Source organism: Monocercomonoides exilis, assembly GCF_001643675.1.
Source record: "Monocercomonoides exilis strain PA203 chromosome Unknown scaffold55-566112, whole genome shotgun sequence".
NCBI classification, from domain to species: domain Eukaryota; phylum Preaxostyla; order Oxymonadida; family Polymastigidae; genus Monocercomonoides; species Monocercomonoides exilis.
Window position 1 is genome coordinate 234,603 of NW_027150600.1, and position 27,243 is coordinate 261,845.

Consider the following 27,243-nt stretch of genomic DNA (forward strand, 5'->3'; position numbering starts at 1 on the left):
TCCATCCAGCCCTCAATCCAAAAAAAAATATAATATATCTCTTCTTCCTCTCATTCTTCAAGCAAGGCTTAAAAAACACTCTGCACCCATTCAGCATCCCTCAGGCAACATGTGATAGCTTTCCATGCATCTTTCGGCAATTCACCCAATATCTTCAATAAAAAAAAAGAAATAATCATAAAATAAAATAAAAAATATCAAATATATAAATTATCATGAAACAAATTATCAAACCTGTCTCCTCTTTCACCATGAAAGGCTCACAAAACAATCGCACAGTCCCTTTCCTGTGCTGCCTCGACTGCCCAGATGAGCATGACTGCATCCCCAAACATCCCCACCCATCAGCTCCCAAAATACAACATCCAACTCGCTTTTGTCTCCTCCTTTAAAATAAAAAATATGTCTGTATAAATTCCACTTGCAATGTGTTCCTCCACCAAACAGGCACTCTGCTCCACACTCTTTATCCCCCTCCCCTTCCTGCTCCTTCTCACAAACATTGTTTCCCTCGTTTGCCTTTCTTTTCGGAAAAAGGAACTGCTGAAAAATCATCCCATCAAGCATAGCTGCTGCAAGCACCATTTTCTCTTGTGCGCATCCGCTCCTCTGATCAGCCACAAGCTGAACCCTGCTCCCCACAAACAAGCTCGCTTAGAAATCAAACACTGCCAAACACATGAAATTCAGAAAATGAACAAATATATCCCCAAAACAAGTTTAATTTTTGTTTCCACACACCCCCCTCAACCACGTCCATTTTCACTCAGCCATTGCCGAGAAAAAGAAAATATGAAAATGATTTGTTGGTTTGAGTCTTTTTTGTTATGGATTCAATGATCATTCAATTTGAAAAAACGGAATATTCCATTTACAGAATGAGAATACCGTGAATGAGCATTACCTGTAGAGCTAGAAATATTATTTCCTGTGTGACAACAGTCAATGGTGGAGATGCAATATTTTTGAAATTATGCCTGATGATTATTGGAAATTGGATGGCCAAGGGGAATGCAACAATTTTATCAATAACACAAAAACACATAATGTATGTATTTTATATTGTTCTATATGTTGTGAAGATATTTCCGTCTGTATCCTCTCCAAAGTGCAGGAATATGAGTTATTGTTGAAATGGCCAATCTCCGCTTTGTGGAGCAATGCGAAGGGAATGGAGCAGATTATTATATAGGCATTGGAAAATAAATGAAGTTACGGAAGATACATGATTTTCATGATTTTTTATTTGGAGCAAGAGGTGAAAACAAATTCAACTTTCATATTATAAAATGTAGATTTATGGATGGAATTCTGCTAAGGATAAAATCTGCACAATATTATATAGAATTTTGGAATGTTAGGCAGGGAGAGCAGTTTGGGGTATTTTTTTGGAAAGGAAAGTGGCTGGCAATATCGAGGGAAGGATATTTATTACTTAAAACAGGCAATAATTCAACGAAAAAAGGAGAGCCCCAAAATATCGGTTTTATTTGTAAGGCTTTCCTGTTTCTCGGACTGTGCCAGGCAGACATGGAAGGCTGCGAAATTCTATTTGTGATTCCGCTTTTGCTTCAAAAGAGTGGAGAAACGCCAACTACGAGACATCCAATTATCAAATATTTGTTGGCAGTCGAGCAACATTCAGGCCAACCACATTTGAATTTCATTCTTCGAAGAGGCAGCCATTTTGAGCAAGCAAGGCGATTATCATTCGAAGTTAATTTTCTTTATCACCACAGCCGATGAAAGAGAATTTGATGGGTTTTGTTTTCATCGTTTGTTTTTCAACAAAGCTGTTGTTTCGCTCAGCTTCTATGTTTGTACATGGTCCTTTGAATTTTGTGCGTTGAGCATCAGAGAATGCATTTCAGAAGCATTGTCATTTGCATCATGAGTGTTGATGAATGAATGCCAACCTTTCCATCCATCTTCCTCTTCGCTGAAGCACAGCCAACTCATTCTCTTCGTTTTCATCAGGGTTTATCTTCCTCATCCGCAATCTCGTTGGCATTTGATGCCTTCCAATCACGCAGGCGAAGAGCGATGTCCTTCAAGCACAGAAAGATGAGCATCCCTTCCTTCCTCGGCAGCCCCATTTCGTCTGCTTCAATTTGCCAATTGTCTTCTTCATATTCTTCATCTTCTTCATCTTCTTCATCTTCTTCATCCTTCTCTTTCTCATTGCCATTGCTATTGCTGTTGTTATTTGTTGAGGAAGACACATTCTCAACGAGCGTCTTGTTCGCTTGCGCCTGTGCCATGGCTGGCGTCACCTTGTCGGGCATTGACATTGGCATTGGCATTGGCAGCGGCAGCGGCAGCGGCAGTGGCAGCGGTTGGCATTGCCACAGATGGATTGCCAGCGCTGCTTGTCCAAGTGATCCAACAGCACTCCCATTTCAGAGCAAGCAGCATTCCCCTTCGCATGCTGCGCCATTCGGCCAATCCAATAGCCGTAGTCATTAACATCAACATCAATATTTTTATCATCATCATCATCTTCTTCTTCTTCTTCTTCTTCTTCTTCTTCATTAAATTTGTTGTTTTCATCTTTGCGTGCTTTTTTCTTCTTTTTCACTTGGGCTCTGCTCCTCTCTCCCGACGCTCCGTTCAATTAGCTCTTGTTCCCTATATGTCACTCCACTTTGCATCTCACTTATATGTTGCATCGTCTTTCACATTGACAATCGCAGCAATTTGTTCCTATTCTTCATTCCTATTCTTCCTCTCCTTTTCCATTCTAATTATCGTTATTGCTACCTTTTTTATCATCTTCATCACGAACTTCTCCCTATTTATCAAAATAGTAATATAATTCCATGTTTTTCTTTCTTCTATTTCTTCTATTTTTTCTTCCACATCATCGTCGTCTTCTTCGCCTTCATCTCCTTCATCATCTTCTTCATCTTCTTTATCTTCTTCATCTTCTTCATCTTCTTCATCTTCTTCATCTTCTTTATCTTCTTCATCTTCTTTATCTTCTTCATCTTCTTCATCTTCTTCATCTTCTTCATCTTCTTCATCTTCTTCATCTTCTTCATCTTCTTCATCTTCTTCATCTTCTTCATCTTCTTCCTCCTCCTCTTCTTCTTCTCGTTTTGCATCATCTTCCTTTTCTTCTCCATCTTTTCAATCACCTTCTTCTTCTTCTTCTTCTTCATCTTCTTCATCTTCTTCATCTTCTTCATCTTCTTCATCTTCTTCATCTTCTTCATCTTCTTCATCTTCTTCATCTTCTTCATCTTCTTCATCTTCTTCCTCCTCCTCTTCTTCTTCTCGTTTTGCATCATCTTCCTTTTCTTCTCCATCTTTTCAATCACCTTCTTCTTCTTCTTCTTCTTCTTCTTCTTCTTCTTCATCTCCTTCTTCTTCTTCTTCTTCTTCTTCGTCTTCTCCACCTTCTCCGCCTTTTCGAAAGATTCGAATAAAAGAGGATATTCCGATGAGTGCAGTTCCGAGGATTGGAAATAAAGCAAGTTTTTGGAAGCAGAACAGAATCACTTTCATTGGCAATGAAACATTCAAGGGAAACAAAAAAGGCGAGTTTTGTTGGCAGAAAAGAACAATAATTTGAGAGGCTCAAGAAGAAGAAGAAAGTGTGTGAAGATTGGCAATAAATATATTTTTAGAGTTTGTTTTATATTATTTTTTTTTCTCAAATTTTTCACATATTTATTTTTTTTATTTTTTTGAGGGATTAAGATTTATGGAAGGATGCTTTCAGGCAACGAATGAACATGGGAAAAAGAGCACGTTGGATGCTTTTGAGAAAGCAGGCAATGACAAAAAATTTGAGAATATTGAAGAATGAGCCAGAGGTGTTAACTGAAATGAATGGAAGAGGAGGGTTTTGAAGATTTGTGCAGCGATTTGAAAAAGAAGAAGGGGAAGCGACGGAAAAGAGTAATCGGAAAATTGAGGAAATGGTTGAAGAAGAAATGTGACAGGAAGTCAAGAAGGATATGAAGAAGAAGATGATGATTTCGAAAAGAAAATGGTACTGATTTGTGATATTTTTAATATCAATTTTATGTTTTTTTTTAAATTTTTATTTTCAATGATGACAGGGACTTTTGCATGAATATTCAAAAGGAATGGATGTGAATGGAATATGGAAAGAAGGCAGAAGATGGTTACAATTGAAAAAGCGATTTTGAAAAAAGCAAATGATGAAGGATGCTGGAATGTTGTTTCCATTCAGAAGCATTGAAGAAAAAAGATGCTTTTCTGCTTTTAATGGGAGCCAATCGTCTTCAGCAGAAGAGGTGGGGAAAGAATCTGACTTTAGGAAATAATTTGCGACAGGCGCCAAGAGGCAAAAAAGGTATATGGTCAAAAAATCAAAAGAGAAGGAAGCGTTTCAGTTTGCGAATCTCTCATCTCATCTTCTTCCTCATTCCTCTTTTCAATATCTATATCCCTTGAATCCCTCTCTTATCTGACATTTTTCAACATCTCAACAGCAAATGATGCATGTTCACCTCCAACCACTACGTCAGTCCAAACAACATGCCTGATGAGCAGTTGCTCATTTACGTCTGTTTATGATGCGTATGATGGAGGTATTGTTCATTCCCTCAACAACCCCTTTGCCTCTTTGACAGCCTCAAATACTTCATTCATTGGGTGTTGTCGGACAAGAAATGTTGAATGCATTGGAACTGCAGATAGAAAATTGACTCCGGGGAGACAAAACGAAACAGAAAATGGATCCAATTCGTTTATTTGGTGCGAATGGAACGGATCGAAGGCTACTGGAGAAGTTAGCTCATACGCCGATGGCTCTTCGAATGGTGGAGCAATTTGCATGTTCAGCTTATCTTCTGGAACGCTTTCAGTGAAGTGCTGTTCGTTCAGTGGATGTGAAGCGTATTATTCGGGAGGAGGCATTCATTGCTACAACATCAAATCGGTTGATATTACAAATAACACATTCGACTCATGCACTGCTCGAACATGGATTGGAGGAGGAATGTATGTGTATGGAATTTCTTCTTGTGTTCGGATCAGTGGATGCGAATTTCAGAATTGTCAGGCACACCACGATGGAGGAGGGTTGAGATTAGAAAATATTCAAGTGAAAGGAACAGGATGTGTTGGAGATGAGAATGGAGGAGGAGAAAGTGCGTGTGTGTTTGACTGCAGCTTTTCTTCATGCTCTCTTTCAAATAATTGGGGTGGAGGAATGTGTTGTTATAATATAGTTCCCCAGTTCAAGATGAGGAGCGTTCAATTTATCTCATGCACTGCAATGGGATATGGAGGAGGGTTTCATTTAAATCCATATAAACAAAATGCACCAGATGATAGGATTTATTGTTTTTTCCTTTTCTTCCATGAATGCAAATGCAGGGATGCATCCAATCCATATGGGCATGATGTGATGTATTATGATCGCTATGATCTTTTTAATTCTTCAGGAAATCCATTTCATGAATGCTACACAACGAATACAGATGAGCAGAGAGTATGTTATGGATATGATAATACGGGAAGTAGTTGGTCGTACTATCACACAGAAAAGAAGGATTGGCTGAAGGACAAGACGTTATATGTTTCTGTGAGTGGAAATGACTTGAATGAGCTGTGCGGATCAAATGAAGCATTTCCTTGTCTGACGGTGAAGAAGGCGTTTGAGATGTGTGAGGTGCAGATTAGCTTGGCAATCACATTAATGGAAGGGAATCACATAAGCGAGACAACAACTATTGATATTGGGTCAAAGAAGATTTCAGTCATTGGGATGGGCAAAGGGAAGAACAAAATTGGATTGGAGGTGGATTTGTGTTGTTCATCCTTCTCATCTTCTTCATCTTCTTCATCTTCGCATTTTTTGTTATCTTTGTTTTCTTCTTCTTCTCTTCCTATTTTTAAGCAAGACACATTTTCATCTTCTTCTTTTCCATATTCTATTTCATTGTCATCTAATTCTTCTTCGCTTTTAAAAAGAAATCCATTGATTCTTTTCGACATCTTTCTCTTTCTCTTTGCCATCATTAGCCTCTTATTTTTTTTTTTTTTTGTTTAATTCAGGTTTTCGTTCCCCTTCATTTTCATCTTCTTTTTCATCTTATTCAGAGATTTTGGATTTTGGAGTTCTTGGAGAAGAAGGAAATGTGAGGATTGGAAAGAGAAAATATTTCAGGAGAAAAGGAAAGGAATGCTATTTGCAATGAGATTGGAATCAAAGGCGAAGAAGATGGATGAGGTGGAAGAAAGAATCAATGTTAGAAGAAGAAGAAGAAAGAAAGAAGTCAGTGAAGAGGAGCGAATGAAAAAGGCATGAGTTTTTATTTATCATTATAAAAACATCTTATCTTGTAATTTCTTTTCTTTTCTTTTCTTTTCTTTTCTTTTCTTTTCTTTCTTTTTTTTGTATATATATATTTATTTAAAAGAGATTAGGATTTTAGAAAAGGAGGAGAAGCGATAGAAGAAAGAGCGAAAAGCGGATGAGATGACAAAAGAGGGAGTCTGACAAGAATTTGAGAAAAAGAAGGAATGAATTAGAAAATTGATTGAAAAGGAATGAATGGCGAGGAATGAGAGGGAAAAGGAATTTGAAGAGAAAATGTTTTGAGGAGTATTTGAAAAAAAGTTGGAAAAAGGGAAAATGATGAAAAGTTTGTTGTGGGGATGGGGAGGGACGATGAGGCAGGGGCATTTGATGTGAGTGGGAGCATTGGGGTGTTGAGGAACATCACATTGAAAGGGTGGAGAAGAGGGGGAGAGATCTATTCAGGCAGGCTGTTTGGAGGGAAGGGATATGGAGGGGAGAAGAGTGGAAGTGAAGAAAAAGGAGAAGGAGGAGGAGAAAGTGGAAGAGATAGAGGAAGAGGAAGAGAAGGAGATGGATATGGAGAAGGCATTGAAGGGAGTATTTCAGTGAGTGAATCACACTTCTCTTCTTTTTGTGTCTCATCAGCCCCATTCCTTTCGTCCCCTTCAATACCCCTTATATCCCTCTCCAGACTCACTTTTTTCAACATCTCAACAGCAAATGAGGCATGTTTGCCTTTAACGACTATGTCAACCCAAACATCATATCTAATGAACAGTTGCTCCTTTTCATCAGTTTGCGACGCATATGATGGAGGGATTGTTCATTCCCTCAACAACCCCTATGCCTCTTTGTCTGTTTCAAACACCTCGTTTGTCAGATGTTGTCGGACAAGGAATGTTGTATGTGAAGGAAATGCAGATAATAAGAAACAGCCAGACAGACAGAACGAAACATCCAATGGAGCAAACACATTCACTTGGTGCGAATGGAACGGATCGAGGACAACAGGAGCAGAAAATTCATACTCAGATGGAGTGTCAAGTGGAGGGGCAATCTGCATGTACAGTCAGACGTCGGCATCGGTGTCTGTTTCGCATTGCGTGTTCAATGGATGCATTGCATACAGCCGGGGTGGGGGAATAATGTGCTATAATATAAAATCCGTTGAGGTTGTGAACAATTCATTCAATGCATGCACAGCTCAGAATTTCTATGGAGGAGGGTTGTATGTTTATTTGATTTCAACATGTGTTCGGATCAGCGGATGTGAATTTCAGAATTGCAAAGCAAGCGCTGAAGGAGGAGGTTTGAGATTGGATAATTTTCAGGTTTCAGGAGCTGATTGCATTCCAACAGAAAATGAAGGAGGAGAGAGTGCGTGTGTGTTTGACTGCAGTTTCATTTCGTGCTCAATTATCAATTCATGGGGTGGGAGTATGTATTGCAGAAGCGTTCCATCATCGTTCCAAATGACAAACATTCAATTCATTTCGTGCTCTGCATCAACAAGAGGAGGCGGATTGCATTTGGAGCCAAATAAAACAGCTGTTCCAACAGATGGGATTTATTGCTATTTCCTCTTCTTCCATGGGTGCAAATGCTCTGCAGCCACTCCATACGGGCATGATGTTGAGTATGTCGATACTCACAATGTCTATTTGAACTCTGGAATTCCGTTCAAAGAATGTTATACCACAAATACTGACAATCAGAGAGTGTGCTTTGCATACAATTATTCGAGTTCAGGATCTTGGGCATATCAGCACACAGAAAAGAAGGATTGGCTGAAGGACAAGACGATATACGTGTCAGTGAGTGGAAATGATACAATTCCACTTTGTGGGGCAAATGAATCAAATCCGTGTCTGACAGTGAAGAATGCGTTTGAGATGTGTAAGATACAAATAAGCTTGACAATCACGCTGATGGAAGGGGATCATCAAAGCGAGGCAACAACAATTGATATTGAAGCAAAGAAGATTTCAGTTATTGGGAAAGGCAAAGATAAAATTTCGATTGGAACAGGAGCACTTTCTTCATCTTCTTCTTCCTTCTCATCTTCCTCTGCTTATTATTTCTCCTTCTCGACATTTTTTATTTAAAAAAATGTTCTCCAATCGCTTCAGTTCACTTCATGTGAACAGAAAATCAGCAAACGGCTTCAAATCTATTTTTCTGCTTTTATTGGTTTTTGGAAGCAGATACTTGAGATTACGAAGAACTTGGAGCAGAAAGACAGAATCAGAGCATTTGTTGATGCTGCTAATTGTGAAGGCATTGCCAAATTCATAATTATTATCACCAACTTTATCATCAATAATTTTTTTTTCAGAAAATATAAACCTTCATTGCCATCTTTTTCATTTTCTTCCGACTCTTTGTCATTATCATTGTTGTCTTCTTCCTCTCCTCCTCATTCTTCTTTTTCATTCTCACCTGTTTGTTTGAATGAAATTATTGAAATTATTCTGGATCAGACTAAGATGTGGATTTGTATTTCGAGATTTCTTTTTTTTACAAGAAAGGGAGAAATGCTATTAATTTCTTGAAAGAAAGCAGAAACATTTCAAATGGGCTTTGTTGTTAGAAAGGATAACAATTTGGAGGAGGGAGAAAAGAAATTCTTTGAAGTTTGGTCGATGAAAATAAATCAACATCGAGAATGGAAGGAGAGGAAATTTGATGAATCTTTGAAAACTGTGCACAAAAAATGAAATACATTTTGTGTGAAATGAGGAGGATGAAATAAATGAAAGGAAAGGAAAAGAAGTGATTTTTTTTTTTGAACGTTTTAAAAAGCATGTTAAATGAATCATATTAAATGAAAAAAGAATGAGAGGAAGTTGATGAAAAGAAGAAAATAAAAATTTGACAAATATATGACCGGAAGAAAATTGAAGAAGAGATATTTGTCACGAAAATAGATGAAAGAAAAAATTCAATCAAAACGAATGAAGGGAATAAATAAGAGAAATGAGAAAAAGGAAAATTGAATAAATGATTTTTTTTGAAGAATATTTGAAGAAAAGTTAGAAAAAAGAAAAAGAAGAAAGTTTAACTAAAATTGATGAGGATACGAAGAAGATGAAGTTGATATTGCACCATCATCCAATGAGAGTGACCCACTTCCAAAATTTACAACAACCACACTTTGAGAAGGACTTAAATTTGAGTTGTAATCAATCTTCATGTGCAATAAACCAAGATGACCTGTTGACACACTGAACAGAGTTCCTACCGATGAAAGTGCTCCTATTCCAATCGAACTCTCCGTCCTCCCCTTTCCAATGACTGAAATCTTCTTTGCCCCAATCTCAATTGTTTCTGTCTCGCTTGTGTGATCCCCTCCCATCAGCGTGACTGACAGACTCACCTGGATCACGCTCCGAATGACTGCAACACCAATGGTTCTGCATGCACTTGACTCATCCAATCCGCACAACTCTTCTGCGTTTCCTCCGCTCACTGCCACAAACCGATTGAGAATCCCCCTCTTCAGCCAATCCCACTTTTCTGTGTGATAGAACGACCAACCACTTACCGTGTAATCATATGCATAGCACACTCTCTTCTCGTCTGTGTTTGTTGTGTAACATTCATGAAATGGGTTATTAGAAGATAAACAGAGGTTGTATCTGTCCTCGTAATGTATGTCATCTCCATATGATGGATTACTGGAACAACTGCAGTTGTGAAAGAACAAAAAATAGAAATACAGTTTGTCACTTGGCAGTACTTCTTTCCATGGAGAAAAGAACAATCCGCCTCCTTTTGTTGATGCGGTGCATGAAAGAAACTGAATGCTCCTCATTTTGAATTTTGTCTCAGGCACATTTTTACAAAACATTCCTCCGCCAAGTGAATTTGTGATTGAACATGAAGTGAAACAGCAGTCAAACACACACGCACTCTCCCCTTCTCCTATTTCTTCTCCAATGCATCCTTGCCCTGAAACCTGAAAATTATTGAGATTAATCCCTCCTCCATCGCTGTATGCCTTGCAATTCTGGAATTCACAACCGCTGATCCGAGCACATGTTGAAACAGAGCTGATATACATTCCTCCTCCATATTGATTTTGTGCTGTGCAAGCATTGAACACATTATTTTCGATACGCACAGATTTGATTGTATGACACATAATTCCACCCCCACGGCTGTATGCAAGACAGTTATTAAACAGACAATTCGAAACAGAAAGTTCTCCAGAATTGAGATTGTACATGCAGATAGCCCCTCCGCTTGACACTCCATCAGTCCACGAGTCACTTTCTCCAGTCGTCCTCGATCCGTTCCACTCGCACCAAATAAACGAATTGGATCCATTTTCTGTTTCGTTTTGTCTCCCCGGAGTCAATTTTCTATCTGCAGTTCCAATGCATTCAACATTTCTTGTCCGACAACACCCAATGAATGAAGTATTTGAGGCTGTCAAAGAGGCAAAGGGGTTGTTGAGGGAATGAACAATCCCTCCATCATATGCGTCGCAAACTGATGAAAAGGAGCAACTGTTCATTAGATATGATGTTTGGGTTGACATAGTCGTTAAAGGCAAACATGCCTCATTTGCTGTTGAAATATTGAAAAATGTGAGTTTGGAGAGGGATACAAGGGGTATTGAAGGTGAAGAAAGGAACGGGGCTGATGAGACGCAAAAAGAAGAGAATCGTGATTCACTCACCGAAATACTCCCTTCAATGCCTTCTCCATCTCCATCTCCTTCTCTTCCTTTTCCTCTTCCTCCTTCTCCTCCTTTTTCTTTGCCTTCACTTCCACCCTTCTCCCCTCCATATCCCTTCCCTCCAAACAGCCTGCCTGAATAGATCTCTCCCCCTCTTCTCCACATTTTCAATGTGATATTTGTCATTATTTCGATTCGTTTTCCAATTAAAAATACTTCTTCCAAACATGATGGTTTCACTGATCTCTTTTTGAAAAAGAGGCTAATTAAATTTTTTGATTAATTATTTTTCAATATATATATTTTAATTTTGACTTTCAAATATTCATTTTGGTGATTTCTTCAAAATTTTGCTTTTTTGAAAATGAGAGAAATTTTGTTTCTTTCAATTGTTTTTATATATAAAGCTCTGAACTTGAAAAATCTTTCTAGAAAAAACAAATGTATTTGAATGAATGAAAGAATTAAAAAATATTATTTTTTATTATTAAATAAATATTCAAATAATTTCAAAATATCTTATTCCGATAAAAACAAGAGATAATTTCATTTTGATTACAAAAATTCTCATTTTGAGTAATTATTAATACATTTTCAAATTGGAATTTTTTGTTTTTATTTTGGGAAAAAGGATGGGAATATGGAAGAGGAGAGAGAGAGAGAGAGAAAGAGAAAGAGAGAGAGAGAGAGAGAGAGAGAGAAATCAACTGAAAATTAGAAAAAAATGGAAGAAGGTGAAGAAAGCGAGTGATAAACAAAATAATTTGATTATTCTTTTTGAAAAGAAGAAAATGTTTAATAAATGGTTGAAACAAAATTGAACATTTATTGATCATTTTTCAAAAAAAAATCAATCAAAGTTCATAAGTTAGCAAATTAGAATATCAAAACCAAATTGATGTTTGGATGTGTGCATTTAAGAGAACAATGAAGATTTTATTCCAAATACAAATCAAAAAAGGTTGAATGTTATTTAACCCAGATTTATAACATTTGCGACTTTTCAAAAGGAATAGCTCAATTATTAAAATATAGTAACTTTCATAATAGGTGGACACTTTCCTAATGGCTGGACAGTAGCCTTTTCTCTGCAGGTGATGAACGTAGAATATTGATTTTTTCCCACATCATTTGAAAGGTGAATGTGAGTAAATGAAGCATTCTGAGAATACTTTATTCTTGTTCATTAATTTTTTAAAAACAAATTTTGTTTTTCGGAGATATTCAGAAAAACTAATCACTCCGTGTTTCTCCGAAAAACAAAATTTGTTTTTAAAAAATTAATGAACAAGAATGAAGTTTTCTCTAAATGCTTCATTTACTCACATTCACCTTTCAAATGATGTGGGAAAAAATCAATATTCTACGTTCATCACGTTTTGAGAAAAGGCTTCTGTCCGGCCATTAGGAAAGTGTCCGCCTATTATGAAAGTTACTATAATTGTTTTCAATTTGGAAGAAATACAACAAATGATACAATAAGTCCATAATTGTTTTGTTCAGTCACTTTGGTTTTGTTTTCAGGAAAAAAATAAAAAGTGTCTTAATTTTTTTGTAAAGTTCCCTTTGTTTAATTTTCAAAAAAAAATAAAATTCATATTTCGATCAAATTTCTGTTTCTACTCATCAAATTTCTCTGCCATGAAAACAAAATCTTTAGATTTGTATAATTTCTATTTTTGTGAAGTTTCATGAGAGAGAACAGAAAATTGATCGAAATATGAATATTTAATTCTATATGAAAATTTAACAAAAGGAACTATACAAAAAAATAAAGACAAGTGTGTGTTTTCATCGATTTTTCATTCCAACTCACCAATATTCACATAAATTTTCTTTGAAACTCTAACAAGGATTTGCTTCCATATAAGTGAAATTTGGTGAATTGTGATGAAAACTGGTGAATGTGAACAAAATGTACAGAAAATTCTGTGATTCAAATTTATTTATCTTTTATTTATAAACCTAAACAAGTATTAATTAATTCGTATTTGCAATGAATAGAAATAACAAAAAACACCTAAATTTTTATAAAAATTGATCACACACGTTATTTATTTTATATTTTTGTGAACATATCTTTTGATTTTCGATGTATTTGGGTGATTATTTTTGAAATCATAAATTTTCAAATAAAAATTTCGATGATGGATTTTTGCTTCATAACAACGCTAAAAATTGAATTTAGAGATGATATATACAGTATTATCAATTATTTTATAAAGTTCGATTGTCTCACATTCACTTCAAGAGAATGATTGATATCTTTTCAAGTTTTTTTTGAAAAATCAATTTTGTTAATAACGAATTGTGATTCAAAAATAAAACAGCCAGCTGATGCATTGGCTTTCAATATATGAAATGTTATTAAAAAAAACAACAATGATCAATAAAAAGAATTCTCATTTGAAAAAAGAAAAAAAATAAGGGAATGTTTGTGTAATTAAATATGGCAAAATTTTTTTTTAATTATTGTGTATTTCAATAACAGTTACAACTGAAGGACGTAGACAAATCGTAAATATTCATTGATCTTTGCATCTATTGGTCTTTACCACTTCTTTCGAATAAATCATTGTTTGGATAAAAAATATGACTGATTGAAAAGATAAGAAGTTTAATAAAAAAAGGAGTTACTTGGATCAGTCCATTCGATTGCAGGCGTATTTTTGTCAAAGAAGTTTTTTAAAATATTCATTGTCTGAAATGAATTTTTTTAGTATTTAACAGTTCTTTCTTTGATCCTTTTTATGTTGGACTTTGTTTTTTACGTTGCAATTTTTAAAGACTGTTATTTATTGTCAAACTGTTTCTTTTTTTTTGATAGCATGCTGATTTTTCCTTTTTTGTAATTATCTTCTTCTCAAACCAATCCAAAATAATAATAAATCTTTAAACCGAATAAAGCACTAAAGTTTAATGGTTGTAAATTTCATCCACAACTTTTGGAGATCGGAAGATTGAAGAAAATTTTTTTCTTTGTGTTTAATATTTTTTCTTTTATGACTGTTATTTTTTATTTTGAAAAAAGTTTCTTGCTCATTTCAACAAGATGAAATGTTAAAAAAGCAAACATAACGAATCAGTAAACTTACAACTGTGCATATCACAAATCTTTTTTTGGGTTTTCTTTTTTGTTTAATAATTTCATGAATTTGAAAAAATAAATATTTGAAAAATTAAAACAATATCAATAATTATTTTACTTGAAAATGACAACCTCAGAGTGATTTCCTGCGTGATTTGTTCTCAATGACACTTCAACTTTTCCATCTCTGTGTTCAGCGAATGATTGGAACAAGGCAACTGGTTGGTGGAACTCCAGAGAAGAAGTATTTAGGAAGGTGTACATGCTGGAGTCAGAAAGCAAGCATCTCAACATTTTAGCATTCCCTCCTTCTTGTGTATACACAATGCCACGTTCATTCATCCTCAGTCTGACTATCCGAAGTGGAAGGCACCAGTACAAGGAAACTTCCTGCCCTTCTGCTCCAGCTGGCTCTGCAGCACCCGCACACACCCCAGCACCACTGCATTCTCCTACGCCTCCTTCCCTTCTCAGCACCTCCGTCACTCTCATGTGCCATGCTCCTTCCTCCCTCCTTTCTGCAGCCTCCCAAATGCACGCACTGCTGCACGAAAACAAGAGCCATGTCAAATTATATTCAGAATGTGCCAACCCATACACTTTGCCTCAACCACTGGGATAATATCTCCTCCGCCATCTTTCCCTTTCAGCCCTTCTTTATCTTTTTGACAGCCTTCACGTCAATATGCTGATCCTTTCCATCCCTCTTCTCTCCCACATTGCACTCACCCATCTTAAACAGTCCCTGCCACTTCCCCTGAATTCAACTCAGCATATTTTTTAATTGCAAAAAAGAAGAGGCCGATGGCAAGTTATGCACCTCTGCTTCCAGACCGAAGCAATTCCTCAGCTATTCCGAAAACACAAGCACTGTCCTTCACAGTGCCTCTTCCTCCTCGTCAATATCCTTTTCTGCCGACACTTTTCATTTTTGCTCTATCATCTTTGCATTCGAAGACCCAGCATCCACAGACCACACTCACACATTCAACTATATTTCATCGAAACATCTGCACATCACCTTCATCATTCCACTTCCTCCTTCAGCTCTTCTTTTCTCTTCCAATTCTCTCTTGGCCTATCTTGAGAAATGTCGTTCATTCGTTATCCTTTCTTCCAAACCTTTGTAACTGAAAAATCCTATTGATAAACACATTCAAATAGACTGAAAGGCAAGTTATCTCAGATTTTGTTGTTCCAGTTGATTCTGGATAATCTCTTTGATTTCATTAATGCAAATTTCTTTTTCAAATAACTAATAAAAAATGATAATGAAATTCAAAAATATCAATAATGGAGTTGTTGATTACATTCACAGTTGCATTTGTGAATCAAAGTTAGCAAAGTCATTTCCTTTTCCTTTTGAACTTTTTCGTTTTCCTCCTTGAACGATGTTACTTTCAGAAGGCAGCGAATTCAAAATGAAAACAATTCTGAAGAAAATATGCGATAAAGCAAAAGATAGCATACGCAAAGATCAGCAAGAAACTTCTCATTTAGTTCTTCATTTTTTTCAATTTTTTCTTCATTTGACGCTTTCAATGAATCCAAAAAAGCTCAAAAATAATTTGAAAAGAACACATTCATAATTAAACAAAAAAAGCAACTAATAATCAACATATATAAAAGCCAAATAATTTAATTGCAAAAATTGGAATTTCTCGTTAATTTTTATTTCTATGTTTTGACGACAATTCAAATTCTTTGATCAAAGCTGCGTTATTGATTTGGTGAAGATAAAAATTATGATGTTGTGTGGAACCTGATAATTATGATGTTTGTATTTGATAAAATCAATTTCAAATGAAACAAGCCATTTCATTGAGAGCGACAGGAATAAATTGGTTCTATTCTTAAGGAAAGTGATCTATTGCATTGGGGTGAATGCTAACGAGTGAAATAATATTTTTGGGGTTTTTCAATATATTCAGATGGAAGAATCGATTTTTTCGGTTATAACGGAGTTATCTGCCAAATTGAATAATCAATAGGATTTTTATCTATAGTGAATGGGAATGATTTCCCTTCGATTTTCGATCTGGTTGATGCATCTCTTCGCTTGTCCGCAGCAATGCTGTTTGTGTTTCGATCGATGCAGTCGAGGTTTCATATGATGAAGCAGGACAACGAATTAAAGGATGAGTGGTTGCAGTGAAAGAAGTGTGGAAGATTGTGAAAAAGGGAATGGAGGCTGTTTTCCTGAGGATGGATGATCAGTTATGTTGTGCAAAATGAATAAGCTGGTGACATGGGAGGAGGAAGAAGATGAAGCAGAAGCTACAACAGCAACTGAAGAATAAGGATGAGGAAAATAAAAAAGAAAAATACGAGGATGCTAATCAAGAGATAAAGAGGTCTTCTTTGTCCTTGATGTTGTTGCGAATGTTTTGAGATGAAAAGATTGCTGATGAAATCGTTTCAGAAGAAGTACACGATCATCCCAATGGATCAAAAGACAATTCCAAAGCTGAATGAGAAGGAAGCGCAAAAGTGATGAAGGTGCAGGAGCAGCTGGTTGATGATGATGAAGAAGGATCACATTGATATGCGGATCGAGAAGGAGAAGATCCGAATAAAGCAGGATAGCGTGGAAAGAGAAGATTGTGAAGTTTCGTTGGAGTGGAAGGAGAAAAAAGTTACGAGAGGGTCAAATAAGGTGTGTGCTTTGGAGCTGCATAAGCAGTTGTCGTCTGTGCAGATAAAGCGGCTGCGATGCTGCTGAAGGCAGAGATATAGACATTGCTTGTGCATACGATCCCTACGAACCGATGGACATCCTCAGACAAGATGAGAGTGATCCTGGACAAGGACATTGCTAGGTCGGCTGGTGCAAACGTTCTGAGAATTGCATTTGATACTTTAAAGTTTCTGTGAACAGGGGAGAAGCGCTCTGAACAGATGAAGAATGAAACTGAGTGACATGGATTAATTAACGAACTGTTGGTTATGGCAGAACTTTGTGGATATTAGGCTATTAGATAAGATTGCGCTTGAGGAGTTTATTGAAGATGAGTTATTGTTCTTCTCATGCTGCATCATGTTTCTTGAATGATCAGTGTTGAAAAAGATCAATATGTTTTTCGGTGAGTTTGAGGGCTGCACTAAAAGAAGTGTGAAGCTGATGCGTTTGAGTTTCTGTTGTTTTAGCAAATCATAACCAAGCAGAAGCAGCGATGTGGAAAGAGGTGAGGAAGGTACTGGATGATATCATATTTACTAGCAATACACAGTTTTCATCTTCATCAGTGTTGCAATTGTTATCTGTTGTGGCTTGAGCAGGCATCTCGTTAGATGAAGTTGAGTCTTTCATGCTTGTTGTTATCAGGCGCTACTTGTGTAGTGGCAGCAGATCTTCTAGGATGCAAGCCGTATATCTTGATGTTGAGCACTATCTTTGGAGTTTTTTCTTGAGGCTTGGTAATATGGCAACTTCGTGATGCACTTGAACCAGCAAGATGAATGCAACGTGGTTGACCAGTGAGCGCCTTTGATCTCATCCAAAAACAATGAGCTTGCAAAGACTGTAAGCAGAAGCTGGACGACCATTACTCAGAGTGGGTGTGGTTTCGGTTGAAGCGGAGAATTGAAGCTGTGCAATTGGAGGTGGAGAAGAAAGGAGACAGGAGCAGTTTCAGTCGGCGATGATTCTGGAGGATGCGGAGGAGCTACAGCTGCGGATGGACGAGGTAGAAGGTGAGATCTGCTAAAGTCACCTTTGTGTTACGGGAAGAGGATGGAGCTGTTTCATGATACAATAACATGGCATTGGAAGAAAGAAGGAGACTACACCTTTCCATCATCATGTGTTTATTTCGCACTGTTAAGACAAGTTTTAAGCGAGAAAGAGATGACAATCAACAACATACAGATGTTCTTTGAGAGTGCATAGTGTGAATATTGATCATTTGACATTCCCACTCGTGTTTTCAAATGAGTTGTTAATTTTTAATAAGTTGTCTTGTTTTCCAAATTCTTCCAATTTTTCCTCCTTTTTCAATAAGCCTTCTCCAAATTTCAAATTGTTTTGGGAATCATACAAATATTTATTTCACATCGAGAATGCATTATTTTGTCTCAACATATTTCTGAGCAAAATGCTTGAAAAGAGAAGTTGTTGAAGAAAAAGGAGAAGCTCAATTGGAGGAGCTAACTGTAGAAGAACGAACGATAAGTCAGTGAGAGTTTTTCATCTTATCAAACAGATAACATTAGTTTATTGATGCAGAATCTGAGCACGCTGCTCCCCTGATCTGTTATGTTCCAGAAGAACATCTTCGCATTTCCCACATGTGCAGCATATTTGAATAAGTCTTGAGGGAAAGAATGGATGAGCTGGATTTGACGAACGAGAAGATTGCAGCAAAGGATAACAGTGCAAAGAAGGTGATGGAGCTGAGGAGGATGAGGAGAGGGAAATTGGGACTGAGAATGGGAGTTGAGCTTTTGATTGAGCCAGTTGGGTTTGAACAGAGCATAGAAGGGAGAGAAGGGGACAGGAATGAGAGACAAAATGGATGTTTCGAAATGGATGTGGTATTGAGGCATTCTGGAACTTAAAAGAAGGTGGAGAGCATTGATGAGTTTGTTACGATTGGGGCTGTCGTTCCGCAGGAAAGTGTACTGTCGATAGCTGTGAGTTATGTGACATTTACGATAAGCCAAGTGTTCTTCATGAAAGGAATAAGTGTGTTGTTTTCTTTTTCGCATTTGATGTTTTGTTCTTTCAAAACCTTTTCATTCACTTTTTAGTGTAAACAAAACATTATTTTCGTTGAAGATATTCAAGATGATTTCTCTTTCATTTCAGAAAATTAGACAAAATGATAAAAAATTAGAAGAAGAAATAAAATAATTGTTTTTCTTTAATTTTGAAGTGTCTATATTAAGTTTTTCAAAAGAATAATAATAAATGATGTTCATTTCGCTGATGGAAGGAATAAATAAAATTTTGAAAAAGTTTCACCAAAAATTTAAATGAATAAAGAGTTAGCAAAACGATGATTCAAACTGACAGAAAATAGATAATAATTAATGCAAATGAAGATCTCAGTTTTTTTGCAGCCGTTCATGTGAAAGATAACAGTAATATCTTCTTTTATTTCAATAATCAGCAGTTTTAAAAAGAACTGTCTTGTGACAGTTTTCTGTAACTTATTTCATAATTGAGATGCTTCTGTAAAGAATATGAAAACAATAAAATAGTTATTGAATAAATGCATAATCTGTCATATTAAAATCAGTTAAATTTCATCAAAACATCATTTATCACACATTTGATCACTTCAAATTAAAATAATGGATATTGAACCATTACCTTTATTTTTTCGTTCTTGAAACTTGACCAATTTTTTTCCGGATAACCAAATTCTCAATGATGTTTTCGGAACTTTCACCTTCTCGCAAAAGTGAAATATGCTCATATGTGTGGACTTTTATGAATAAAAAATCATCGAACCAAGTTGTGGAGTTGATGAATCATATGTTTTTACATACAAATTTTGGAAAGAAAATTTTTACAAAGATTCAAAGTATTTTTGATGGTATGTTATTGATGAATTCTTTGATGATTAATTCTTTGTTGTTTGTTTAATATTTTTCAACTCAGATACAAATAAATTTGTTACTCTTCGTCTGGCCAGTCTGTACAATAAAGAGAAAAACTTGCACACAAAAGTTGCAATACTAAAGTGTGTGTGCTTCGAATACAGTTTTCACCAACTCCGCGAGCTTGGCTTTGAGTGCACGCTAGGAAATTATGCACATGCAAAACAAACCGGATCAACAGAGTCTTTTGATATTTTCATTCCGGACAAGCCACCTACACCACCTTCGAAATCTAGTTTGTTATTATATAACTATTTTTTAAATTTCTATTAATTCTTTTTTTAGAACTGAGTCCACAAGATCAACAAAAATTTGAAAAGTTTTTGATTGAAAATTCCACAGAATCTTCTGAGTCAATATGCAGACTATCTCGTTCAAAAAAAAGTTTTTTTTTGTTATTGTTTTATCTTCACATTTTTCTTTTGATATTTTTTTCTTATTTTATTTGTATTTGTTAAGATTCCTCACAAATAATTGATGATGATTTCGCAATTTTAAACTCGGATTCGAACATGGAACCTGACATCGATCCCTTAAGAAATTATTTTTCTCAAAATAATATCACTCCGCGTGAAATTAACGAACGTTCTGTTTCAAATCAGAGTATTCAAACTTCTGAATGGAATCATATGGATATCGAAAGTTCAACAGAGGATTTTCAAGACAATTCAACGAATTCAGTTTTAACAAGGTCTCAAGCTTATTTTGACAACGATTGGTTTTCATTTGATAATCCAAATGAATCCTTGACAATGAGACAAACAAATAATTCAATGATTAATGACGAGAGCAATGACAACAATTCAGTTCAAATTTTATCTGGAAACAACTCTGATATAAGGAATACTTCAGATGCAGAATTATCATCTCAAGTTGAACTTTCAAATGCGTCAGAAGACAAGTCTTTGTTGACAAGTCTTGCACTTCCCAATTTAGGTAATACATGCTGTTTGGCATCACTGATTCAAGTCTTTCGTTCTGTCTTCAAATATGGAGGAGTATTTGATATTCGGAAGGGGAAAATCGATAAATTTCATTCACAGCTAAACTCTCTTGTCAATAACAGCTTTGATAAGTTGAAACCATCAAATTCAAATTTCAAAAAATCATGGAACAAATTATTAACGAAAAAATGGGAGAAGAATCATAATTTGAGACATGATGATCAACAAGAATTTTACATTTCGTTTTTTGATTTTTGCCAAGATTTATGCAGCACAACACCAAAATTGAATAATAATATTAAATCAACACTCAGCTTTCCAAAAATTTGTTCAAAATGCAACATTCGATCTGAAGGTCCAATAGAAATTTCATCGTTAATAAGGTTGCAGGGTCACAATATTGTTGATGCTTTCAATGATGCATCCATTGTGAATTCGGATAATTCAAATAATAAAGAAGCATATTGCGAACTTTGTGGTCAAAACACATATCATGATTCTTTTTTGAACATTGAGAACTTTCCAAAATTTTTATTCATTGCATTGGAAGACCCCAGTAACATTCAACATTCAAACACGCACGTGCCTCAGAATATCAGTTTCTCTAGCATTCAAGGGAAACAAGTTTTGAGTGACATTCATTATTTAAACGCTCACAATTACACTCTTATTGGACAACTATTCTACAACGGTGACAATGATAATGGTCATTTTTTTTGCTTGAGAAGAATTGATGATTCATTATTCGATTCTCATTCAAGGCATTCAGAAAAATGGATTTTATGCAATGATGGAAATATTTTATCAATTTCAAAACCTATAAATGAAGAAATAAACAAACATATTTCAAATGGATCAAGACCACTCCTATCCATATTCATGCAAATTTATCTAAGAGAAAATTATGCAGTGAATAATCCAGAATCTCCGAATTTGTTTTTTACAAAAACAGCAAAAGAAAAATCCACTGTACATTTCAACGCTTCAGATATTCACTTCGAGGATACAAACACTTCACAATATTCTAACATTTCACACTCACATCAAAACAATGGATACCAATTTGAGCAAATTAATATCAGTCACAATACAAATATTGCTATTCCTTCCTCATCTGCAAACAACAAACAAAAACACTTCACATCTGATATCACAAATGATTCAACATTATCTAGTCCTTCACAATCATCATGTATTCCTCGAAGCTCACTTCAGTATCAACATCCGATTCAGCTTCACATATCGGAAAATAATCAAGGAGAAGAGGCTGGAAATTCATCATCTTCTGAAAGATGTTGCAACAATAACATTTCATTTCAAACAAGTCATTCACATTCATTTTCCAATGTCTATTCTGAAGAACAACTATCAAACCAATTTTCTTTTTTCACATCGTGTAATGGCAATGATGCAGCCAATGCAAAATTTCAAACAAGGCTCATCAACATCCCAAAGATTAAACTTTACGAAAAGTTCAAATTGTTAAACATCAAAATGTCTGCGAGTTCATTTTACAAACGAACTGCACATCTAAAACGAGCAAAAAGAAGAACAGATTTATGCGATCTGTGTGAAAAATATGAATCACTAGTCAAAAAAAGGGAAACTTTGAAATCACTTGGAAAAACTTTGGATAAAAGAGATGTGGAAACAATGGAGCTGATTCAAAACCACAAGATAATTGCACATCATCAGCAAACACATTTTCGATTCATGAAACAGAATCTTAATAATGGAGAAGCGCTCATATTATTCGATTTTAAAGAAAACTGGATAGCTCCGATAAGACGAAATTCAGTGAGTCGTGATTTCTATGAAAAAGAAGAAATTTCACAGCTTTGTATTATCGTTTACAAACGTGGATCTAATAGGAAAATTGAAAAACATATTTTCAATTATTTCTCAAATAATTTGTCTCATGATTACAGGTTTACGATTGAGTGTTTGCAGAGTGTCCTGACAAACCCCATTCTTAAAGAAATAACGGATTATCACTTTATGTGCGACACAGGCACACATTTCAGAAACTCAAACGTTTTGCATTTTATTTTATCTGATTCTTCTCCTCAAATGAAAAACAAACGTTCCACTCTCTCTTTCTTTGGAGAAAAACATGGAAAGTGTGAGTTTGACGCAGAATTTGGATATTTATCGAGGTTAATGAACAATTATTTAGATGATCAAACAGTGATTTACAACATTTATAATTTATTTAAATTTTTTCAAACAAATTCATTATTGTCGAGTGCGAATAATCAAAACTTAAGCCAAAATGGGAACGAAACTTTTCGATATTTCTTAAAGTGTGATTGTTATTGAAACAGTTTAAATCTTTAAATTCAGTTTTGTGTGTTTTTTTTTATTATTAATTAGATACAATCCATCCAACAAAATACTGTGGAGAAAATTAAATGTTATATCATTGAAGAAATATCTCTTCTACGAAAAAAGAGGAAACGAAGTTTTTCGATCGATAGTCACACCAAAAAATTTGAGAGGAACTGAGAAAATCCCTTTCAAAGAAGAGAGAAGCAGAGATGAGAGAATAAGGAAAAAATTCAACAGGACGACTGGAGAAAGTCGCTCATTATCACTTGGCGAATACACTTTAAAGATTCTTAAAGATAGGAAAAAAATTTTTTGTAATTATTTTGAGAGTGATGATTTTAATAATAATGAAGCTGTCTTTTGAGTTGAAATTGTTTTGTTTTGAATATTGAACTTTTGATTTATGTTCCGTTTGAAAAGCCTGCTGCTCAAGCCTTGAATGTCAACCGAAAGGCTAAACTTTCAAGGTACCTCGTTCTTTTTCTTGAATAGTTAAAGATTTGAGGCTAGGCTGATTCCGTCCTGTGGCTGTATTGTGACCGGTCCAATACAGCCACTTGAAGGCTTTGGGTCCAGAATCAGCCTCCCAGGGTGGGCTTTCTTGTGGAACAAAAATTTAACATTCAATATTAGTCACTTTTTTTATAAAAGTTTGTTATTGAATTGTGTCGACACATCTTTTTGTTTTATTATTGTATTCACATATATTTAAATTTATGAAAATTTTTGAAGTTGAATATCCTGTAAATTTGGAAAAACACATTTTTGTTTATTATAACTTTAATTGAAAATTTTTAATAGGATTCAAACAATTTGTCGATGTATTTCTTATTTTATTACACTTCTATTTCCGCATATATTTAATTTATAAACGTGCGTTTTTTTGAATGTTTTATTGTTTTCAGTATTAAAAATATTATAATATAAAAGAGAAAACTTTTTTTGAAGTTTAAAAATTGCTTTGAATGAAAAGTTGCTCAAAGAAAAATTATAAGGAGATATTAAATGGATGCATAAATATATTCTGAAAAAGAAAAAGTTGAAAGAGATTTCATTGAATGCAGTGGATTGAAAAATATGTGATCAGTCTGAAATCCATATTTGTTTGTCACAAGTGAAGAGCTTCAATAAAAAAATCTCGATAATAATGTAAAGATAATGAATGGCTATCACATATTTAAAGTCAGTTATCCACATAACTGAAAATCCGATTTTTCTTTTGTTCGTTTCAAACAAATGAACAAGAGAGATGATGTTCCAAGACGATATCCAAAGATACTGACTGAATTGCGGAGTTCTTCAGAATTGGTAACAAAATAATTGAAGCAGAACAACAATGAATTCTAAAAATGATGAAGATCTTGTTTGAAATTATCGATCATTTTTTTAAATTAAGAAATGAAAAGAAAAGCTAGATAAGTGCATTATCTGAAATTCGAACTCTTTAGAGAAATTCAGCAAACTGAAACTGATTTCTGCATAGATTCTTTTCGAAATATTTCATCCTCTGTGAATTGATAAAAAATGAATACTTCAAAAGTGATCTGAATCGATATTCATGGATAGAACTCTGCCAATAAAATAATGCAAGAAATAAAAATCTTATTCAAACACTTCAATATCTAATAAGAGATGAATTAATTGGAAAAATTTGTTCCATATCATGATTAAAACAAAACAAATGAATAATTCTCAAAGCTTGATATTTCTTTTATTAATAACGTTTTTAAAGAAACTTTAATAAATAAGTCCACGCAAGTCAACATTTGCAGCGAATCATTTCTGTTTTGATAAAATTTTTTGAAATAACAAGAGTTTTCGCCAATGTTTTGAAAACTTATGGGTTTCAAAAAATATCAAGTTGATTATTGCTAAATATTTTAATGAAAACACAGTTTTTTCAAACAATAATGATTTTTCGATAAATTATTGTCACAAAAGGTAATTATTTGTTATGTTTTTAATGGTATATTTTTGAGGCCGAAAAAAAATATGATTTCAAAAAAAATCACCCATTTAATAAATTTATAAACCATGAGTTTTTTAATTTTTTGTAAATTTCCATCCTTATGACATCCTGTTTGAATGATTCAAACAGAAAAATATGAAAAATGAATGAAACTTTCTCTTGAATTCTTGTTCTTTCGATTGGCTTATTGGAAACATTCAACAAAAAAATGACAAACGATGTCCAAAATGCAAGATTGAAATGTATATCATCCAGATCTGAGACAATGAGGCAATGTTGATCATCTGAATGTGGAAAGACAATTAGCATTTTTGAAGGAACTTCGCTCAGATATTCAAATAGTCCAGTTGACAAACATCTTCATATTTTTTTTGTATTTTTCTCTTAAATTGAGCATCACTCAATCAAGCATTTTGCTAAATGTTAACAGAAAGACAGTTGGATTCTGGTATTCCCATTGCAGATCTATTTCTTCAAAAATAATTATGGAAAATTTCGAACCTATTGGGGGAGATAGTCATATCGTGGAAGTCGACGAAGCAATATTGAGAAAAAGAAAATTACACAAAGAAAGGAAAAAGGCACTTGTCTAGTTTTTTGGAGGAACAGAAAGAAAAAGAAAAGACAGATGTGAAAAATTTTTTATTATTCGCGTGCAGAACAGAAGCAGTTGATCTTTTTTTCCTGTCATTTTTGCTAACATAAAACCAAAGACAACAATTTATAGTGATGAATTGTGTGCTTTCAACAGCCGAAAAGACTTCAACTTCTCTCACATGATTGTGTGTCACTAATATCATTTTGTTGACCCAATTACAAGTGTTTGAACAAATGGAATTGATGGTTTTGTTCGAGGTTTCGTGCGTTATAACTTCGAACTTGTGCAAAAGACAAATTTATTGATGATTTCATAACGAATTTCATATTTCGTTTATTAAAGAATTACACCTTCACTTATTTTGAAAAAGAAATTATGAACTTTCTTCCCACCTATGATAAATTATAAAATGATAAATCAAGATGAACTTATAATATTAATTTTTTTAGTAAATTTCCTTTTGTCAAGTTTTCAAATCAAAAAAAAAAGAAAAAAAAATTCATTTTATTTTCAAATTTCTGTTCACACTCATGAAACTTTACTGAAATGGAAAACATACTATTGTAAAGTTTTTGTTTCCATTTTAGTGAAGTTTCGTTTGTGGAAACAGAAATTAAAAATATCGGAAATATTTTTATATATGAAATAAAACAAAAGAAACTTTTCAAAAAAACATTAACCACATAGATGATGATTCAATGACTCGCTTGGTGGAAGACTCTGAATTGAGTCGCAGTTTCAGCAGAAAAGAAGAAGGAAATGGCTTATCTTCATCTGTGATTGAAGATTCGAAGAAATTATCACTGATCATATTTTGTTTCTAACAGAATAAAAGATAAACACATTATTTTATTTTTTCATATTATTATTTATGCTCAATTTCGATAAATCAAAAAAACATTAGGATATATTTTTATTTATAAAAGTGAGAAATAAAATCCCTTTCCAACAAATAACTTTGTTTTAACTTTCCTCCAAATTTAATTTAAACATTGAATTTTAAATTTGACACAAAAAAGAATAAAAAAGGAATTTTTAAGAAAAAACACAATGTGTAAAATATCATTATAAATAAAAATACTAATTATTTTGTTTTGAACAAGAAAATCTTTTTCAAAAATAAAATTAAATTATTATGTAAAAATGGTTTCAATCTAGATATAATATTCCACAATATTTACCAATAATATTTCCAATCATATTCTTTAACTTCAATTATCAATTTCTTAAGCATTTATTCACTCTTATCAAAAAGCAAAAAACTATAAATATATATATATATATATATATTTTAATTATTAAAATATCATTTATTATCTTTGATTCAATAATAAATATATCTAGAATTTATAATATAAGTTTTATTTATGAAAAGTTAATATTATTATGAAATCAATTAATAATTCAAGATTATTTAGTAGTTCAAAACGATTTTTTCTTTATTAATTGATAAATCGATTTTTATTTGTTTGTCTTTTTTAAACATTCATAATATTGAAGATTTTTCTTTTGTTAGAAAAATTGAAAACTATTATCGTTATTTGTTAATTTTTTAATGTTTATAATTGTTTATATTCAATTTTGTTATATGTTTTTAAAATGAGATTTGTTATATGAATAACTAATTTTATTTTTGAAAATATTTATAGAATTGAATTTATTGATAATTTAATTATAATTTTAGGATTGGATTAACCAAAAATCATTCAAAAGATAATAACTATCAATAAAAATCTAATAATATTATT

At 34.0% G+C, this 27,243-nt stretch overlaps 7 protein-coding genes across 7 annotated transcripts; 3 read left to right on the top strand and 4 right to left on the bottom strand.

Annotated features, from left to right (window-relative positions):
* Positions 1 to 246: 246 nt before the first annotated feature.
* On the bottom strand, positions 247 to 760 carry MONOS_18233 (uncharacterized protein; the record flags this gene model as incomplete). The annotated part of the gene is made up of 2 exons (XM_067871233.1): positions 247 to 653; positions 742 to 760. The coding sequence occupies 2 exons, from the start codon at positions 758 to 760 to the stop codon at positions 247 to 249; spliced, it is 426 nt and encodes a 141-aa protein (XP_067720233.1).
* Positions 761 to 1,973: 1,213 nt separating this feature from the next.
* On the bottom strand, positions 1,974 to 2,285 carry MONOS_15869 (uncharacterized protein; the record flags this gene model as incomplete). The annotated part of the gene is made up of 1 exon (XM_067868769.1): positions 1,974 to 2,285. One exon carries the CDS (start codon positions 2,283 to 2,285, stop codon positions 1,974 to 1,976), a length of 312 nt encoding a protein of 103 aa, XP_067720234.1.
* A 1,709-nt stretch (positions 2,286 to 3,994) lies between these two features.
* On the top strand, positions 3,995 to 6,176 carry MONOS_15868 (uncharacterized protein; the record flags this gene model as incomplete). The annotated part of the gene is made up of 4 exons (XM_067868768.1): positions 3,995 to 3,997; positions 4,068 to 4,132; positions 4,306 to 5,776; positions 6,081 to 6,176. 4 exons carry the CDS (start codon positions 3,995 to 3,997, stop codon positions 6,174 to 6,176), a joined length of 1,635 nt encoding a protein of 544 aa, XP_067720235.1.
* A 460-nt stretch (positions 6,177 to 6,636) lies between these two features.
* Positions 6,637 to 8,385, top strand: MONOS_15867 (uncharacterized protein; the record flags this gene model as incomplete). The annotated part of the gene is made up of 1 exon (XM_067868767.1): positions 6,637 to 8,385. The coding sequence occupies one exon, from the start codon at positions 6,637 to 6,639 to the stop codon at positions 8,383 to 8,385; it is 1,749 nt and encodes a 582-aa protein (XP_067720236.1).
* Positions 8,386 to 9,341: 956 nt separating this feature from the next.
* Positions 9,342 to 11,150, bottom strand: MONOS_15866 (uncharacterized protein; the record flags this gene model as incomplete). The annotated part of the gene is made up of 1 exon (XM_067868766.1): positions 9,342 to 11,150. One exon carries the CDS (start codon positions 11,148 to 11,150, stop codon positions 9,342 to 9,344), a length of 1,809 nt encoding a protein of 602 aa, XP_067720237.1.
* Positions 11,151 to 14,166: 3,016 nt separating this feature from the next.
* On the bottom strand, positions 14,167 to 14,689 carry MONOS_18234 (uncharacterized protein; the record flags this gene model as incomplete). Its single annotated transcript, XM_067871234.1, has 2 exons — positions 14,167 to 14,596; positions 14,664 to 14,689. The coding sequence occupies 2 exons, from the start codon at positions 14,687 to 14,689 to the stop codon at positions 14,167 to 14,169; spliced, it is 456 nt and encodes a 151-aa protein (XP_067720238.1).
* A 3,686-nt stretch (positions 14,690 to 18,375) lies between these two features.
* On the top strand, positions 18,376 to 18,609 carry MONOS_2976c2 (uncharacterized protein; the record flags this gene model as incomplete). Its single annotated transcript, XM_067872939.1, has 1 exon — positions 18,376 to 18,609. The coding sequence occupies one exon, from the start codon at positions 18,376 to 18,378 to the stop codon at positions 18,607 to 18,609; it is 234 nt and encodes a 77-aa protein (XP_067720239.1).
* Positions 18,610 to 27,243: the final 8,634 nt, after the last annotated feature.